This window comes from Paralichthys olivaceus, chromosome 21 (genome assembly GCF_024713975.1).
Source record: "Paralichthys olivaceus isolate ysfri-2021 chromosome 21, ASM2471397v2, whole genome shotgun sequence".
Lineage (NCBI taxonomy): Eukaryota > Metazoa > Chordata > Actinopteri > Pleuronectiformes > Paralichthyidae > Paralichthys > Paralichthys olivaceus.
The window spans coordinates 5,824,951-5,843,197 of NC_091113.1; the positions used below are offsets into that span (position 1 = coordinate 5,824,951).

At 40.0% G+C, this 18,247-nt stretch overlaps 1 protein-coding gene across 1 annotated transcript in view; it reads right to left on the bottom strand.

The window, feature by feature from the left end:
• Nucleotides 1–18,247, bottom strand: part of atrnl1b (attractin-like 1b) — a 49,359-nt gene that overhangs the window by 12,200 nt on the left and 18,912 nt on the right. Inside the window, exons 20-26 of the mRNA XM_069517472.1 lie at nt 17,421–17,514; nt 12,582–12,634; nt 11,133–11,227; nt 10,908–10,986; nt 8,933–9,090; nt 5,363–5,424; nt 1,302–1,380 (exon numbers count right to left, since the gene is read on the bottom strand). Coding sequence (XP_069373573.1) covers nt 1,302–1,380; nt 5,363–5,424; nt 8,933–9,090; nt 10,908–10,986; nt 11,133–11,227; nt 12,582–12,634; nt 17,421–17,514 — 620 coding nt within the window. The remainder of the gene's footprint in view (nt 1–1,301; nt 1,381–5,362; nt 5,425–8,932; nt 9,091–10,907; nt 10,987–11,132; nt 11,228–12,581; nt 12,635–17,420; nt 17,515–18,247) is intronic.

An 18,247-nucleotide genomic window follows, 5' to 3' on the forward strand; every position in this document is an offset into this window, starting at 1 on the left:
AAAAACTCTTCAGTCACCTGAAAATATGAGATGGGGGGTTTTCATTTGACTATTTATTTATTTCCATTCGAAGGACAGAGACAAACAGACGACAGGGACGGCAAGAGCAGACACAAAAAAGTGAGCAGAATTTTAATGACATGAGCCCATCTGTCTGCATTAATTTTTATTGACTTTAATTCTGTGGATAGGCGCGAGTCAGTTCGTGGTAGCTATCATTCTTGTTTATTTTCATATATCAATTAGAGGTTATAAAATTCACATGCAATGATTATCAATGTCATCCCCAAAGGGAGCATAAATTCTGGGAGCTATATGAGTAAACTGCAGGTCATAAGGCTGGATGTGCACCAGATGAAACTTCCCGCTCTGAGGTATCACGCGGCATCTAGCAGAATATGGGATTCACTGCGCAGAGATGAACCCGAACAGTTTGGGTTGAGGGCAGTCAGGTGAATTTGCATACGTTTTCTCCACTCCTCAATTTCCTGCACAGCATCTTTCTCACCCTCTTCTTTAATTTCCACTGCCAATCATCCCATCATTCACCCTTATTCATCCTCGTCTTCTTTTCTCAGCCCCATCTTTCACACCATCACTGAATACTAATGTTTCCCTCTACACCCCCCACCCCCCACCCGTCATTCACGGTATCTCTACTTGCGTCAGTCTATCCTTCCCCTCTGAGTCTACTTAATTAAATCCCACAATTCATCTGTATTATCATCTTTACTTTCAACAATATTCACGTTATTACTGATTGAATAAATCCTCACATCCTAAGACTTCACACTTCTCGAGGAGTGTTTACAGTTAGCAGATACAAACCCTCTCTGAACGCTGCTGCTGATGATGATGATGTTTGGATAGCGCGACATCATCAGCCGAATTGATGCATCTGAGTGATCAACAACCATATCTAGATGGTTTTAAAGTTTAAACTCAAAGACTCAAACAGCAGATATATACATTTTCCATATAACTCAGCTTCTCCCCTGCACTTATTAAAGATCAGATGCCAGTTGATCTCATCTGATCTTTGTCTTTCCAATCTGTGAGGATGGGGACTCAAATGTCTGTTTGCTTTGAGGCCCCAGCTGCAAACTCGGTAACATCTTTGGTTGTCATTTAAAAACATTGGTCCTGGTGCAGTTAAAGCATATAGATAACCAATAACCATGGTTAGCTGCAGTGTCCACGATTAGAACCGACAACCTTGCTTCCTGGTTACCTCTTCACCTTTGACCATCAAATAAAAGGCTAAATCTCACGTGTGAGCAGAAGATGATTGATAGACTTACTTCTCTCCGCCGTGACGCCCAGCAGGTCTGTTTGATCTTCCACACAACCGCTGCCACCAGGAGGAGCGACAGAAAGCAACTGGAATGAAAGATGGGAAACAATATGAAAACCAAGAGCTAACCTCTGAGAGTTATATATATATATGTATAATGTCAAGTTGAATGGTTGCCCATTCGTAGCAACCTTTAACAGCTTCAACTCATTAACTCTAGTTCGAGAAAATGTTTTTATCTCAACATTGAGAGAACACAATAACTAAATAAAAGCTAAAATATCCTGGCTGTGATGTTGGATGGTGTATTCATGTGTAAAAAACTATTTCCTTTGTTTCCAAATGGGCCTAGTGTTAAAAAAGCCATTTCCTTAGAATCACTATTTCCATTTTTGTGTATTTTCCCCTTGTTTAAATATATTGAAATAATTAAAAAAAATGATTCCTTCTAACTATGAAAATGTAACGAATTCCTTTCTCAGAAGACTGAATATTTTTGGCCGATTACCTCAATTAATAACCCAGCAGTAAAATCATTAGTCAAAGGAAATTCAGCAAAGTCCAAGCGCTACTGGGACAGAAAACTATGACTGATGGAGAGCTTCCACTTCATTATCCTGGTGACAGAAGAGACTGTGAAGATTATTATGTGCTAAAGAGACATTCTGTACTTTTTTTAAGAGCTTGTCTGATCAACATGTGGAACTCGAACAAGTCATTTAAAACGGCAGCTGTTACATCAGACATTTAATTAATTGCTTATCAGAAAAGCCTATGACATCCTTAGTATATTAAGCCAGTTCAATATTAATGCATTATGAGCAAAGAAAAATATGTGGGGACAAAATGAAAGGTCAAATAGTGGCAACATTTTACAAAATGCTCAAAAAAACTCTAATTTGAAAGAAAAAACCTTTAATAAAATTGTGTAAACTAAAAATAAAAGAGAGCGTCTATTATCATTTCCTTTTAATTAATCTTTCCTCACTGAATCACAGGGGAGGATGATTCTGTTCCTTATGCCCAGGAACAATCCTACGAGGACGTGAAACACACACTGTAACATGACCAATGAGTCCTCGTCTTTAGGGACGCGCCACGTTCTAAAATGGGGAGACTGTTCCAAGATCTACATTTCACCAGAGACGCTCGACTAGCTCTGATTTCATGGCCCCGCTTGTTTGATATTTTAAACCGGAGTAGCCTTTCAGTTGCGTCCTGCCACACCTGATTGATCCATTCAGCGGGTTCTTTGGAGAAGGCGATAAGGCTCGAGAGGGACGTGATAACACTTGGGAAACGCAGCTTCTCATGTACGTATGATTGAAGCAAAGAGGTAACAACTTTAAAAGAACCTTAAAAGGGGAAGTGGGATTAAAGCGTCATCGCTGTACGCAGAATTTCATTCTTTTTATGGATGGTGGGGGGGGGGGGGTGAAGGTCAGGGTGAGAACAGTAGTGAAAAATCCCCTGACAGATGTTTGGCTTCTTTCATTTTGAGCTTAAATCTCCTTTGCTGCTGCTTCTTTTCCTGCTGTGAATAGTTACACGTTCACTCATCTTCTCGCTCCCAAGGGTGTTGAAGGACAAAAATAAAATGTACAAAAAGAAGCTCAGGTTCTCTACAGGTTCATACAAATATGAGCTTTGTAGATCGAGGAACAGTGGGTGGAAGTTATCACCACAGAACACAATCAATAACATCTATAACTCCCTTCCACAAACCTGTGCAGAATAAAGCACGTTCCAAAAGAAGCTCTGTAAAAATCTAACTAAAGCTGCTGCATTAGATAAAGAGGACATGTTCACTATTTATTGTGAGATTTAAAAAATAAAACTCTGAGGTTTTAAGACGATTATATGAGTTTATTATGAGTTCAGTTTTGTGTGGTATCCTTCAACCTTAGCAAAAAAACTAATGAATTAAACTGGTGAGGAATGTGTACAAGCATGATTCCTAAAAACTCTTGTGCTTTCACATAACTGGTGTAAATTCACTGCAATATACACAAAAACGCACACACACACAGTTGTGATTGGAATTAAGCAGATTTCCTAAATAATATAAATTAGACCCTGGGGTTTATATAGCACAGCATCCTATTAAGAGAGTTTCTAACCAGAACGCATGAAACAATCATAATCTAACTGCAATACAACTTCAAGCAGAACTGTGCAAGTTAATGTGTTTGTGAAGTTGCTAAGATGTTGAAGCGGCGTGGAAACGAAGACAAATACTCGATGTCTGAAAACGTGTAAAAAAGGTGAACCGATGTTTGAATAAAGACAGAAAAGAAATCAAGGTTGTTCCCAATCGTGCCGTCATCTCTCGGACGAGAAGGTCTCGAAACCCTGTGGGGTGATTTGACATTTTGTCACCAGGCTGATTATGTTTCCTGCAGGTCCATCCCTCCTCAAATCTCCCACATGCACAAACACACGTTGACACACAAGCTGCTTGTGAATGCATCAGGGCCCTTATTCCTGAGTTTATGGGTCAGTGAAAACCGGACAACAAGGACAACAGACAAAGACTCGGGAAAATTTGTATAACCTGCACGACAAAAGGAAAAAAGACAAAAGAACCAAAAAATACATTGAATACTAATGACGCACAAAAAGGGAAGAGGCTAAAGAGAAACGTTGTGTGCTGTGCTATGGAAAACTGGGATTCATGTCCCTTTAATTTAGAAAATCTGAATTCAATCAATTGAAATGTAATAAATTCTTAACAGGACAAACAAATAAAAGTCATATCCAAAAGAAAAACTTTTAGGTCTCTCAATCAAATATTTTGTCCTGTGTCTGCGTTGTGACCTCAAAAAAACTGGTTCCCACATTTTAGCAAAAATAACCTCTGTCTTTCTCCCCTTTCCCTGCAAGAATTCCACATTTTGGCTGTTCAACAGTAATTTGATCAGATGCAGGCAGACGATAACCGAGTGTGTGACAGCTTTACGGGAAAGTTATTGTGGACTGGGCAATGATGGGCAGGTGCCTTGGGCAAAGACTGTCTTCAATTCCTTCCCTGACACCTACGCAGATAATGTGAGTCCATCAGCTACTCCGGGCAGCACACCTTGAAATGAGATGAACCCACACAGATACACAGGTACACACAGCACCATGGCTTATGTCAGGGTATGTATGAAAACTATTGTCTCTCAAACTGACATCTGCTTAATGATTAAAAACAACTCACGCAGAAGAAGTAAAAAGAAGTTCTTGCGTCTCCTTTCCAAATCTAAGCACAACAATTCCAGCTTCATAATGTGATATTCATGCAAATAAAAGAACAGCATTTGGAATTATGGAACTGTAGAAATTATCATGACGGCAAATTGTTCATTTTGTCACTTTGACTTTTTTATGGTTACTTCTTTTGAATGTGAGGATAAGGGGCAAAAAAAAAGAAAAGAAAAAGAGAATCGGCCAATTTAACACCGGCTTTTTAAATAATATATAATATTAAAAATACCTACACACACATGCCAGATCCAACCTGCACTCCGAGGCACTTTGATATGGGTAAAACATGCTTACTACAGAAGTGCAGGCATTGTGAGGCGGATCCTTTCAGAGGGGTTGGCTTCAATTAATCTTTTCAAGTGTGCCAATATCTAACTTAAAGCATAATTTTTTCAATTACACTTGCATCCTCTAAATTAACTCCGACTTGCTGTGCTTTTCAGACAGCTCAATTGATTCATTTTAAACATTTGAATGAGAGAAAGATTTCCATCGCTGCTCAGAGGATGAAAAATCATTAAGAGCCATTATACTCTCTATCACCCACGCCTTCTCTTTAGATGCTATTTGCACAGCAATATGCACCTATTTAAATGGTTACTGGCAGTTCATTTGCAGCTTGAAAAAAGGGAAATCACTACCTTGAAGAAACAAGAATCATTTACATGTACTCTGGTTAGCAGAACTGGCCCCGCAGGCTCAAGTAACTCAATAAGCCCCGAGAGACAAGCAGAGAATGAAGAGGAGGTGGATCAAATTCTGGATTGCGTCATCTAACTGTGAGTATTTCTCAGTTGTAGAAATGTTTTATGCACTTACCTGAAAAATGTAACAAAGAACTGGACCAGGTCCATAATACTGTTGTGTTGGGAGAAGGCGATCTATTAGAGAGAAAGGAGAGAAAGACGGAATATTAAAAAAATCAATAAAAACATCCTGTCCACTAACATGGAGGAGGGGGGATTAATGAACTATACTGCAGCCAGCCACAAGGGGTGATCAAGAGGCTTTAGGTTCACTTTGGGGGACCGACGGTTGTAATAACTGAGCTCTCCCAGTTGACCAGTGACATTATGATGGGGTTAACGTGATATGGTGTGGACAGGTCAGGTCTGCTAAAAGAGCCAAGCGCAAATAATGAAAAGACTGGACTTTCCATTAGAGCTTCTGCCGGTAAAAAAAAAAAGAAAAATCGGTTTAAATGCAGTGAAATGGGAAAAGGAGAAACGTGACAGACAGACAAACTATACGAAATTAAAACTTAATTGATTTGAATACATTTGAAAATGATCTGGATAGCTTTAGTGAGAATTAAAGGTTGACCCAGTTCATTTTATTCTAATCCAAAGACAGTTAATTAAGTAATTGTTTATAGCTCCAGTTAAAAGGTTCAAAAACAGTAACTACAGCCACAAACCGATATAATTACAGGACAGATTAAACTACACCACTAAGCTTCAAATGAATCTGCAAAAAAACTTATGGAGTAAATCTGGTATGTGTCTATAAAGTGGTTGAGAAATATATTTTACTTTCATTACATGAGCTATTACACACACACTCCTGGCAGCTAAATCATATCTGATGGGCCTCATCATAGTGACATGTCATTATCTACCGTGGATGCTCTGAAGGCATCACGCCCTGAGAGCGTTCAGACGCACAAACACAACGTCATCTGCTGCAGTGTTCGGTCTCCTCTGATTGATACCACAAAGGGTAGCTGGGTACAAACTGTGCATTCAGAAGAGGATTATTTGCATCATGTTTGGGGCGTTGGATGATGATGAGGCACAACTGTTTAAAAGACAAAAGATTCAGCCTATGTTGCGCTGAGGTCATGGTTTATTTATGTAATAAATATGTAATGAAGACATTCCTCTTTTGAATACATTCATCATATGTAAGTGATAAGCTAGAGTTTGAATATTTTGTCCTCTAGGGGTCTCTCAGTCAAAACAATAACTAAAGACCCAGTGTGATGACCTCGTGGAGAAGCGTGTTCGAGTTGTTATCTTCTCCGTCACTGCTGATGAAAATCTGTGCGACGCCAATCAGGCGAAAATCACGTTCAAGGATGAGGTAACGTATTAAAGGTTTGTTCATGTTACGCGGAATAATCCGTCATTAGTTGAAATTTAAAAAACTGGCTAGCAGATATGACGGAATTCAACTGAAACTTCCTGTTACCTTAAATAAAGTTGGAGATTTCTCTGGGTTTCAAATCGTTGGTAACACTTTGGATAATGTAAGTACAAAAGTCAACAGAATTTAATCCATAGGTCTAGAATGAAAAATGAACATTTAGGTTATGTAGCAAGACCAAGTCTTCACTGGACTCATCCTTATTGGCAACTTCTTCGCCTTCACAAACTCCTGACGACTTTGAGTTTTTTAAAGAACGAGAATCACTGATCTGAGAAGAAATGCTCACTGACATGACTAACGTGACTCAAAAAGGACACATTACACAGATGTCTCGAGCCTTTTTAACATGTGGGAGCGTTCTATTTAGTGCCGGCACCCCTGCTTTTCACATTGGATGGGGTCAAAGCAATACATGTCGGGTTAATTTGATTTCTATTCATCGATCTTACCGGTTGAGAACGTTCTTCTATTACATGTGGGCTTTTATCACACGCAGCAGTCTCTTGGATAACAATTATACTGATAAGTGATGATGTCACAGTTATCCATTTTAGGCTCTTGGACATTAAATATAAAGGCTGACAGGTGCGGCATCAGATTCTGCTTTATCTCATCCATGTCTATGCCCTCAGCCCTGCATCATAAAGACAAACATGAAGAGACCTGATCCCGTTACAGAAGCTGTTTGCTTTAACAGCTCAGGTTGGTCCATAATAAATAACAGACTGCTGGCCAGGAAATCTAATAGAAAACTATTACCAGGCCACCTCCATAGATGGACTGACCCCACAGACATTATCAGCCCAACATGGTCCGAGGATCTACCATGTGAAAGGAAGGGACTCAACAAATATGAAAATCAATATGTGGGAGCGGGATAATTAGCAAAAAGGGTATTGTGTGATGTTATTAGAAATTATAATTGCATCTATCAAATTTCTCAATAAAAGCTTTTGCTTTTTGCTGAGACCTGGAGTTTTAGAAATGTTGCAGGCAGTACAGGCTGAATTTTTATTTATTTTTTTAAAAGAGAACGCGAAAAGGCAATATTAATATAAATACAACTTGCTATAAGAAATAAAAGTGGAGGAATGTGGAGCTGTAACTATTAATTAAAATTATCTTCATGCCTCATTAAACATGATATAAAATACTTTGTGTAATTATTATTTCACATTTAATATACTTTATATTACTAGACAGAGGAGCTGACTGGAGTTAAATGTATCCAGAAGTTTAAGTACCTAGCAAAGTTCCAAAATGTACATCCTATGTTTGAGACGTTAATTATTATTTAACTTTGGAATTAATATAAACTAAAGTTATGTTTACTTTAATTGCAGCCGGTTATAGTTGTTAATCAACCTGTCTACATACGGGAGAAGATGAGTACAGACTAAATTTGCTTTGTCAAAGTCACAGTTCTGACGGTGCAGCAGCCTGCTCTCCTCCCATTACCTCAGTGAGTTGGATTTTGAAATCTCTGCACGTTGCTTTTAGTCTGTCATTTTGTTGCAGTCAGTGACATTAGCACTGTGTGTCCTATAGCCCCATTTATTTTTATTGCCTGTAAGGCTACACCCAGGGTTTTTCCTGACAACAGATTAATTGTTTTCCTGCAAATCTAAAACAGCATATGGCATTTATTATTCACAGTGTTATAATTTCCCCCTATCCACCACATCAAAACCTTGATTTCCTCCTTTCAGTGGGACTAGAAAAGGTTAAATGGTGCTTTGCTTCTGCCTGCTTAAAAACAGCTGTGCACCTCTCCCTGCTAACCATCGGTCATTAAACCTGTAATTAGAATAAAGTGCACTTGAAATCACCCTGAGCAACAACAGAGCTCTGCATCTGCAAAGATGGCTGCCCCCGCTCTCTTTATGTGTAGAACTGGGACCTATTGTTACATCCACCGAGGAGTTTACATCTTCAATGCTGTTTTTTCTGTCTGTAAACAGGATTACACAAAAACTACTGAACCAATTTTATTGAAACTTGACGGAGGGGTGAGGTATGGGCCAGGGAAGAGCCCTTTAACTTTTGGAGCAGATTTGATTGAAGGGGCAAATCCAGGAATGTTTCTGATAAAGAATATCCCTCTAGTCCAAACATGGGATCTGTTTTGAAGACTGTACACAAACTGTACATAGTGATAAATCTGTGATAACACATGAGACAGAACACATCTTGAACACTGCCTTATCGGCTCCATGAGTCGGTCAGAGGCACAGTCCTTACCTGGATCTTGATGGGCCATGAGAAGTTACTGACGTAGACATAAAAGGTGATGTTTGGGTTGCTTCTAAAAGTGAACTTCTCACAGGAGAAACTGTCTCTGTATTCCTTGATGTTAGTTTTGGACACGATGGGCACCTCCTCTCCAGAAATGGTTCCGGCTGTTGAGGCAGAAGAGTTCACATGTTCAGCACACTGCCCATTGAGCTCACCTACTGCACATCCTGAGCAGAAATCAGGCCGGATCGGCTGCAACGTTTGATTATGAATGCATTAATGGGTTCATCAAGCCAGATGAAACAACAGGGGAGGTCATGAAACCCATTTGAGTGGACCTAAAACGGTTGAGCTTTATTGTATGATTACACATACCATTCATTTTCTGCTGTGAAATGGACACGGATGTGGGAAGCACAGCTTGAGAGGGGAACTGAAAGCTGCCATCCATAGGTCATGACTGAGTCACACTGGCACTTATTTATCACTTGAATCCATATCACACAGTACCAGTTAATGCATTTAGTTTATTTGACACCTAGAAATTGGGATTTGGGCCAGAAGCAGATGGCTTTGAGAGCAAACATGAGCTGTTTACTACAGCACTTGTTTGTGCCCATTTCCATGAGTGCAGTTAAAAGTTGATAGTTAAAAAGTACATCTGGGATATCAGATATTTCAAGAGAGGAAGACATTCTCACTGAATACATTTCTACATGGTCAAATTGAGTGGCACATTTTAAGAGCGTCTTGTATATATACACAATTCTTAATAACTATATTGAAATAAAACTATTACATTTTCGAGCAAAACTCTTAAAAAAGTTAAATTTTCCTCAATGTTTCAAGTCATTTCTTAACCTTCCTCATGTCAGTGAGTTCTCAACATTGACATTCCAACCCACAACTCTGAAACAAAACAGAAAATGACAGCTTGAGTGTGGCTATGTGAGCATGTTTATCTTAATTGAAATCACCCTTCTCCCCCCCCCCACCCACCCAAAGGCGCTGCACGCTCTCGTCGATTGTGAAGAGGCTCCCGTTCCTTCTGAGACACAATATCTTTTTGCGGGTAAAGGGGAGCCGACTTCAAATATTAATGACGGTGCTCCGCAAAGGTTAAGGTGACGACGAGGCGCAGGAGAGTTTTAAGTGTTTTAGTGGTTGGAAAATGTCTGTGTGGCTGGGGACGGAGAAAGTGGCAGATGACTTGAGAGGAAGGGAGGGCACGTGATAAACAGTGGCACTGGACCACTGCAGTGTCCTTGGGTGTCTTTCCTCAGGGGACCTATAATGTCCACTCAACAGTGACACGGGACCCACTAACAAGAGAGGCCTGTTATACCTACTGACTTAGTGATGACTTTAATTAACACAAAACAAAGGAAGAGCTAAAGCAAATTTTTAACAGAACAAACTTGATTTCTAAACGCTGAATGGCTTTTATCAGTATTTCAATGAGCATTGTGGAAGTAGGTGATTAAATTTAGCAAAAAGATGACAATAAATATGGACAGTATCTCTAATGAGTCTATGGAAGTAAACCAATGTGGATGAAAATGACTTCTTAGATGCTTGGGCTAAATTACTAGCATTTAATTCTATGTTGAAATAGGAAATTATGTAGTGAGTTGAGGGTCTGAACATCCTGAGATTTGGAATACCTGCTCAGTGACCTTTCAATGCTTCAAAAAAATTCCAAAAGTGAGAGCTTACGATATCAATCCCAAACAGCAGATAGAATATTTTTTGGTTTATTTGGTCTAATAAGTGAATTTACAACACAGTGAGAGAATGTCTTGTTTAGAGTTAAAGGTTAAATCCGTTAACGTATTCAAAAACGAAACTTGCTTTACTGTGACTGGAATCAATAAAGGAAATAAATCAGCAGATAAGCGTCTCATTTCTAACAGAGGGAGAAAACAGAAGCAAAACATTTCTATAATACTTTAATTAAAATTGGGAAATCATGTAAAAGTACCTGTTGATCCCACCGACCAGGTGATATTGAGGTTGAAGTTGTTGGATGCATTAATGGACATGTCCAAGTTTTTGTTCGCCTGTAGATGAAGAACATAAAAAACACCTTAGTCTTTAAATGCGGCAGCAGATTTAACAGAGTCCTGCACTCACGTCACATCTTCAAAAATGAAGAGCAATTTATGATGTTACCACACAGAGAACTTTGATGTGTGAAAATTGTTACCTGCTCAGGTGAGGCCATAAAGTTAATGGCAGTGTAGTGATTGTCATCCTCTTGGATGAGACTGAAGGTGAACTGGTAGTCGATCAGGAGATTGTCTATTTAGAAAAGATGATGACAGAATACATCTCACACAAGAAGGAGAAACAACTATCCGAGGCGTGTACACAAACCGAGCTGATACACTTTTAGAACCCAGCGTGATGAGATACAAATACAGATGTGTGACCAAAAGAAACTTCATAGCAACAGTCAGTCAAGTGAAATGAAAATGTCTGTAATCAAATCCAGTGACTGCAATCGGGGTGTACAATTTTCTCATCAAGCAGACAACAAGCATGAATACCTGACCATGACGGAGAGTTTGAAACAATTACCTACAGAGATTTATTAAGTATTTCATCGTTAATTAATGGTAGATTGTCACAAAGACATTCATACTTTCCCAAAATGTTAATGAAGATTCTATATACAATTAATATTAACATAAAAAAAATATATAACATCTTTAATTCATCGTGTATTATTTGCTCAAAGCTCAAAATCACCAGTTACAGTCAGAATACTTCACACCGTGAGGAAATTTGATAATGTCACAATGACTGCAGCATGTTAATCTGTGGTCAGCGGCCTTTCGGATGTTGTGAGGACTGTGGTGTTTACAATACTGTGTGACAGAGCTCGAGAAGAAGTCCCAGTGGCACACAGAGGTTAAAACAAGCTCCGGGCTTTTGATTTCCTGTCTTTCTCTCGTCGAGCCTGGTGTCAGGCTATGGCATTTCAAAAAGGGGACAAAACCTTGGCAGGGGCTCTGTTGTCAGTAGCAGAGTGTTGAAGAGCAGATAACAAATCACTAAGTACCGCAGCACCGTGAAGGACACAACACCACCATGCAAATAAACACACAGCACAAACACCAGCACGTACAGTATACACAGGTATACAGGAGCAGATGTGCGACCAGCTCAACACCGGGAGTCGACTTTATGTCTCTTTTCTTTCTCTCTTCATTGTGCAGCTTTTTTTTTTTTTTTTGCTCACAATGAAAGATTTTTCCTGTTAGTTGACAAGTCAGACTACCATTTAGTCAACTAAACTAAATCAACTAAATGTATGAATGAGTGGGCGGGTGATTTGAGTGAGTAAGAAGGCAAGTGGAGAATTTTTACTCCTCCGTCTCCTTGATTACTTCAATCACTCACTCCTTCTGATGCACTTGACATTTTCACGATTAAGTCATTCTGTCGCCGAACAAGCGCCCGTGGTGCCAAAGTGCTAAAATGCTCCATCTGCCCTGAGCAGAAGAGTGGAAGTAGTGGGGAAGCGGAGAGGCAGAAAGAAAAGCGGAGAGAGAATAGCCAAGAAAATTCAAGGGGGGGGGGAGAGTGTGAGTGTGTGTGTCCATGTGTATGAGCTTTCCAGCAAGTAGCTGTCCAGTGGAGAATTACTCACAGTAACAGGTTCCTCTGAGTGGATTGCCAAGGTAACGGTTTTCTGAGTCACATCTGCAGTGAAGAAAACAGAGAGGAGAGAACAAGATGAAGACGAGTGCTAACAGATTGAGAGCAAGAATGCCTCTTATCGGGGAGCGGTGTACGCAAGGTGCCAGCGCATTAGCTCCTGCTGCTGGCTCCTCATCAAGGCTCGTACTTCTGACAAAGAGGAAATAATCTGATAGCTTCTGAGTTAATTGGATTTTTTTTTTTTGGAAGAGGAAAGTTTTGTTTGTCAGAGCAAAACAGTGACGTGCAAAAACTGGATGTAACCACATGATCACTGAGCAACAACTGGAAGTATTGGACCTGTAGTATTAAATCGAGGTGTGAAATCCAACTCAAGAAAAAAACTTTAATCATGATGAGTTCTTTTAAAAGAGGCTGGATTTGATCAATTGTGGGTCAGGAGTTACAGTGGGTCGTTCTCTTAACAGGAGGGTGGTTCGATCCCTGGCTCCTCCAGTCGGCGTTCCTAAGTAGCGAGATGCTGAACTCCTAATTGCCTCTGAGGACTGCGTATGAGTGTGAAGAGAAGAAGCGCTGTGTATAGGAGTGCTGTGTGAATGTGGCTTCTACTGCAAAGCTCTTTAAGTGGTCGATAAGATTACGAAAACACTGTATACTGGAAATACAATATGCTGTAATCTTTTACAAACTTTTACAAATGTTATTTAAAATATAATATGATTCCTTAGACATTTTACAAAGGACAAATCAGGGAGTGAAAACTGCACGATAAGAATGTTGCATTTGCCTTGTGTCCACTGTGCTAAGATGACAAACTAGTTTTAAAGCCTCTGGAAGTGTGTCATGAGATTTGTACATGTTTACAAATCTCATCATTCACACACACACTCTAAACACACATATACATTTGAAAATCTCAGCACACATTTGCAGATTCTTTTAAACAGTCCACTGTCCTCACAAATGACAAATAGTTTCAGATTGGTATTTCATAACTTGGATTCAAGAAACTGCTTGTGATTAGTTTTTTCATGTTAAATGTACTCAAACCAATGCAGTTTAACAGTACACACAGTTTTCCTACATGAGTTTTACTGAAGCCAAAATACGCATTTTAAATTATGATCTGACAGAGAAAACAATTCGTCAACATGGACTTTTGTTGTTGTTGAGGGTTTATGTGCGATTGTTATCGCAACAAAGCATTGTTATGTGGTGGAACACATGGCACTGGAAAGAAGTGTTCTTCACTTCAATGTATCTCTCAATGGTTTTTAAATGTTTAAAATCTAATCTGAACTCATTTATCTTCGCTCTGCTGTACTTCACCTAATAAACAGGATGAGTAATATCACACATGTGCTCTGGATCTCCATAAATAAGGTGGAAAAATATTATGATAGCCATTATCACGCTGATTTAGTTTCACAGTTTCCAATTAGACTTGTGAGAAGAACAATATCAGAGGCGGTGTCGAGGAGTCATTGAGGAAACGGAGCGACGGAGGAGCAAACCGACAGAGACACGAATGTCACTGAGGAGGAGGTGGCCGTTAGTGATGTTACAGTGATGGAGTGGGGTGGGGGGGTGAGTCTGTTTCTAAAATTGGATTCAGGAGACAGACGCCACCACCAGTGAAAGTTCTGCACAAAAACATGTCATCCAAATGAGGGGGGCGGGAACACATCTGATCATGAATATCAAAATATGGAAAAACGGTAACTTCACCCTAATGTTTACTACTGCTAAAAATAAGCTATAAAAACAATAACAAAAGACCTAGTTTGTTGATGTTGTGAAGCAGCTTGGGATCATGGGAGTTGTTGTTTTCAACACAATTGCAGATGATTATCTACCTGATGCTGCAAATTATGTTCACAGATGAGGTAACATGTTGGCAAATGGCAAAGAATAATCACAAACATTACGAGTGACCAATACAAACAATGGAAGGAAAAACATGGTCACCCCCTCCCAGATACTTGTGCATTAATATTATCAACTAATCTGATCGTGGGATTTTAAGAATCCTGAAGGACAAGCATCAGCACGCTGACTGATCTAATGGATGCAGGACATCGAGCTGGGGAGGAGCCAGATCCCTGCTAAGGTTAAACACAAGACGACGGGCTCTTTTACCACGGTACAAAGGATGGAGGAGTAATGCCGCCAAAGGCTTTTTGAACCTCACAGAACATCACTCCTGGGGCGTTTGAGCTTCCTGGCATTTACAGATGGCAAAAAAACACACACATACCCGCGCGCTCATCATGAAGTGTATAATGCAGCTCCTCTACCCTTTATCTTAATTTAATCTACACCTACATGCATGTGTGCACACGTCTGAACTCCAGGCAATAGCCCTGCACTGTATCTTAATTTGATCTACACTCAACTTGAACCTTTGTCTGTGTTAGTGCACTCTCTGTGATTTAACAGGCAGAATGCACACTCAGGCACAAACACAGACACGTGAGCGGGGGGACTTCGCTATGAACCTATACAGTGTCCTTCACACATACGGAGGCTGGAGCGAGCACACGTGTGTACACACTTCCCAAGCTTAACCCCCGTTACCTCCACCACGAGAATCCTGAATAATGTACGTATCCAAACGAGCACTATAAAAAGAAACCTTCCCCTCACCGCTCGTTTGACTCATTGCTGTAACGCAGCGTGGACATCATCAATTGTTTTCAAAAACAATTCCATTCTGCACCGATGCACCCTTCACTTCATTACTGCGGCTATTATTCGGAGGTCCTAATGGCATCTGTGGCTGTGGTGCATGCGTGTGTGAAAGCCACATGTGTGTACTTCCGTGTACACTGCCGAGGAGGCAGAGTACCCTTGTGCAGAGGTCTTTGTATAAAGGTTGTTGTCGGGGATGGTGCGAGTGAGTGGCTGACAGAGGTTGGCGGAGACACTGATTACATGTAATGAGATACCTGAAATTACATTACAAGAAGGGAATGACAAACACATCTCTTCAAATTTCAGTCAGTGTCCGCACACACTAATTAGATCACACTTTACTCTAAATGTGAAGATGCATCTTGATTTTGAGATTAAAGACCTCAGTAAAATACTGGTTGTTGATAACGACAACACTAATCTAATGAGAGTCTGTAAATGGGACTGAATTAACAACAGATTCTGGTGGTTTATGCTGCTGTTAAACTTTAAGCTGATAATCAGTAATGGCTTTCAGGAACTGTATCCTAAATCTGGCTCTGGAGGTGTATGGACACATCCTCCTTCTAAATGGCTGATGATGATTGGCCTGCTGGTGCCTGGCCTGCTCAGATACCCTACTCTGATTTTGTAGGGTGGAAAATGAGTCGTTTGAATCAACTGTTAGCCACCTGCTATCCGGATGTTGCCCTGCATTGCACCGTGCTGCTTTCCATCTGGCAGTAGAAATTAATGTGACGTTATGTCGTCTGAGTCAAGTGTCATTTATTTATTGTCAAAGTCAACAGAAAGCTCAGAGGGTGCTGAAGAGGTCTCATTCTGAACACTTCCCTTCCTCTCATCCTCTTCATCATATTCGCGTGTTCTCTCACTCAGTGGGTGTTGTGCATATTTTTCAAGATGCTATCGAGGCTGTGATGTCGGTTCCCTTGTATGAACTTGATAAACTTGACGTGTCACATGAAGGTGAAACACTGTTCTAACACTGTGTGCATCACTGCTCAACATACCTATAGAGGTTTTGTTAATTTGGCAACATTTTAAATGTTTGATTTGCAAATGTGCTTTGGCTGTTTTATGTGTGAACTCAGAGTTTACATTGTATGAATCCTATTATAAAATTAAAATAGAACGGTTCATGAAACTCAGACTGTGCCATGATTCAAAATCAGTTGGCACCTTGTGTTGTGTCTTTCCGGCTTAACCATGTCAGCACTTCAGGGCAAAATAAATGAGTTGTGTTAATCTAACAGACAATCTGATCCACATTAAAAAAATTTAGTCTTTCTTATTTTAAATCAGAAATGTGCTCAAAAGAAGCTGTTCTGGACTCCATAAAGACAATCATAAACACGAGCAGCTACTAGAATCACAGAACCAACGCTCACACATTGTGAAAAATATCATGAACAGCACACAACACCTTCCCATATATATGTTTGTCTTTCTTGTCAAAGTGGGCCTCCCTTCAAATCGCCCTGAGCGTTTCATCAGGGCTCCATCACAAGTGATTACAGAGCGTGTGACAGGCAGCCCAGAGACTCGCTTTTGATCGACGTTACCTCAACCCAGTGAATTTCAGTCATAACACTGACGGTGCATCTCTCATTTGACCTCTGTGTTGCAAATCAAAACTTTGGGAAACACACGACAGACTTCATATGTTTCCCGTTCTGCTGTTATGAAGCAGATGATCAGCTTCTTGGGGAATGGATGGAATGTGCTTCACTTTTCTAATTGTGATTCTTTATGGACATTTTTTACACCTTACTTTTTTGGGTTCAAACTTTTGGACAAATTGCAGGAATTTGAGACAGCAATAAATTAATAGAAGAAGTAAAATAAGTGGATGCAGCTCACAGGATTACTTAGTGGTCATCTCTGTCAATGTTCGAATGACAAGGAAGTTCATTCAGCACATTGGACCTGGTGTCGAGTACTGCGCCCGATGTTGGTGAAGCTTGTGGTGATTCCATGAACTACTTTTAAAACTCACTACACGCTGACTTTAGATGTGCACCCGGCTAAAAACCAAGCACAGGTAGACACAGCCCACGTAGGTGATGATGAAAGGACATATGCCCTTGTGTACGTCATACAAAATGTGTGTGTGTGTGTGTGTGTGTGTACTCACAGCTGGCACTGGTCTCCTTTGATTCCCTTGGTGGTGCAGAAGCACTTGCCAGTTAACACCTGGCACACGCTTGCATGACTATTACACTTGCAGGCTGGAAGGGGCACAGAAACACAGATGGAAAATGAGATGGGGACAGAAATGAAGCATCTCAGAGAGAGAATAAAGGCAGAGAGGCATCAGTGTTTAGATAACACATAGCTAAAAATGTGGTTAAAGTAAAAAAAATAAATATATATATATATATATATATATTTGTGTGTGTGTGTGTGTGTGTTTATATATATATATTTGGGTTTGCGTTTCCTTGTGTATGGCTCGACAGTGTAGACCTTTGAGTTCAGATGTCCTGAGGGAACAAAAAAAAAACATCTCCCACAGTTTTTGCTGTAACAGTTTCCCATTGTTTGCCATGTTTGTGCTAAGCTAGGCTAGCAATGTTTCATCTGCTGCACTGAGCACACAGAGATGAAATTGCTATTGATCTGGGTGAGCTGGTAAACAAGTGCATTTTCTCAAAAGGTTGAGTGAACTTCAGAGATCTGAAACATGAGAAGTGTGTGGCTTCAATTTAGTTTTGGACAAAATAAATGTGACCTTTTGCTCTTAAGTAGCTGCCAGTTCAGTTCCTCAAGGGGGTTCATATGAGTGTTCCAGGCAATATGGCTGCTTTTAACTTTCTCACACAGCTGGAGATGAAGGGATTCTCTATGAGTGAGTATTGTAAAATAAAAACTATGAATGTGTTCTAAAAAAAAATGATTTGGGGTCATTTTGTCCTCGGGCTCTGAAACAAGGGAAAGAATATTCCCGTCACAGTGGATCAC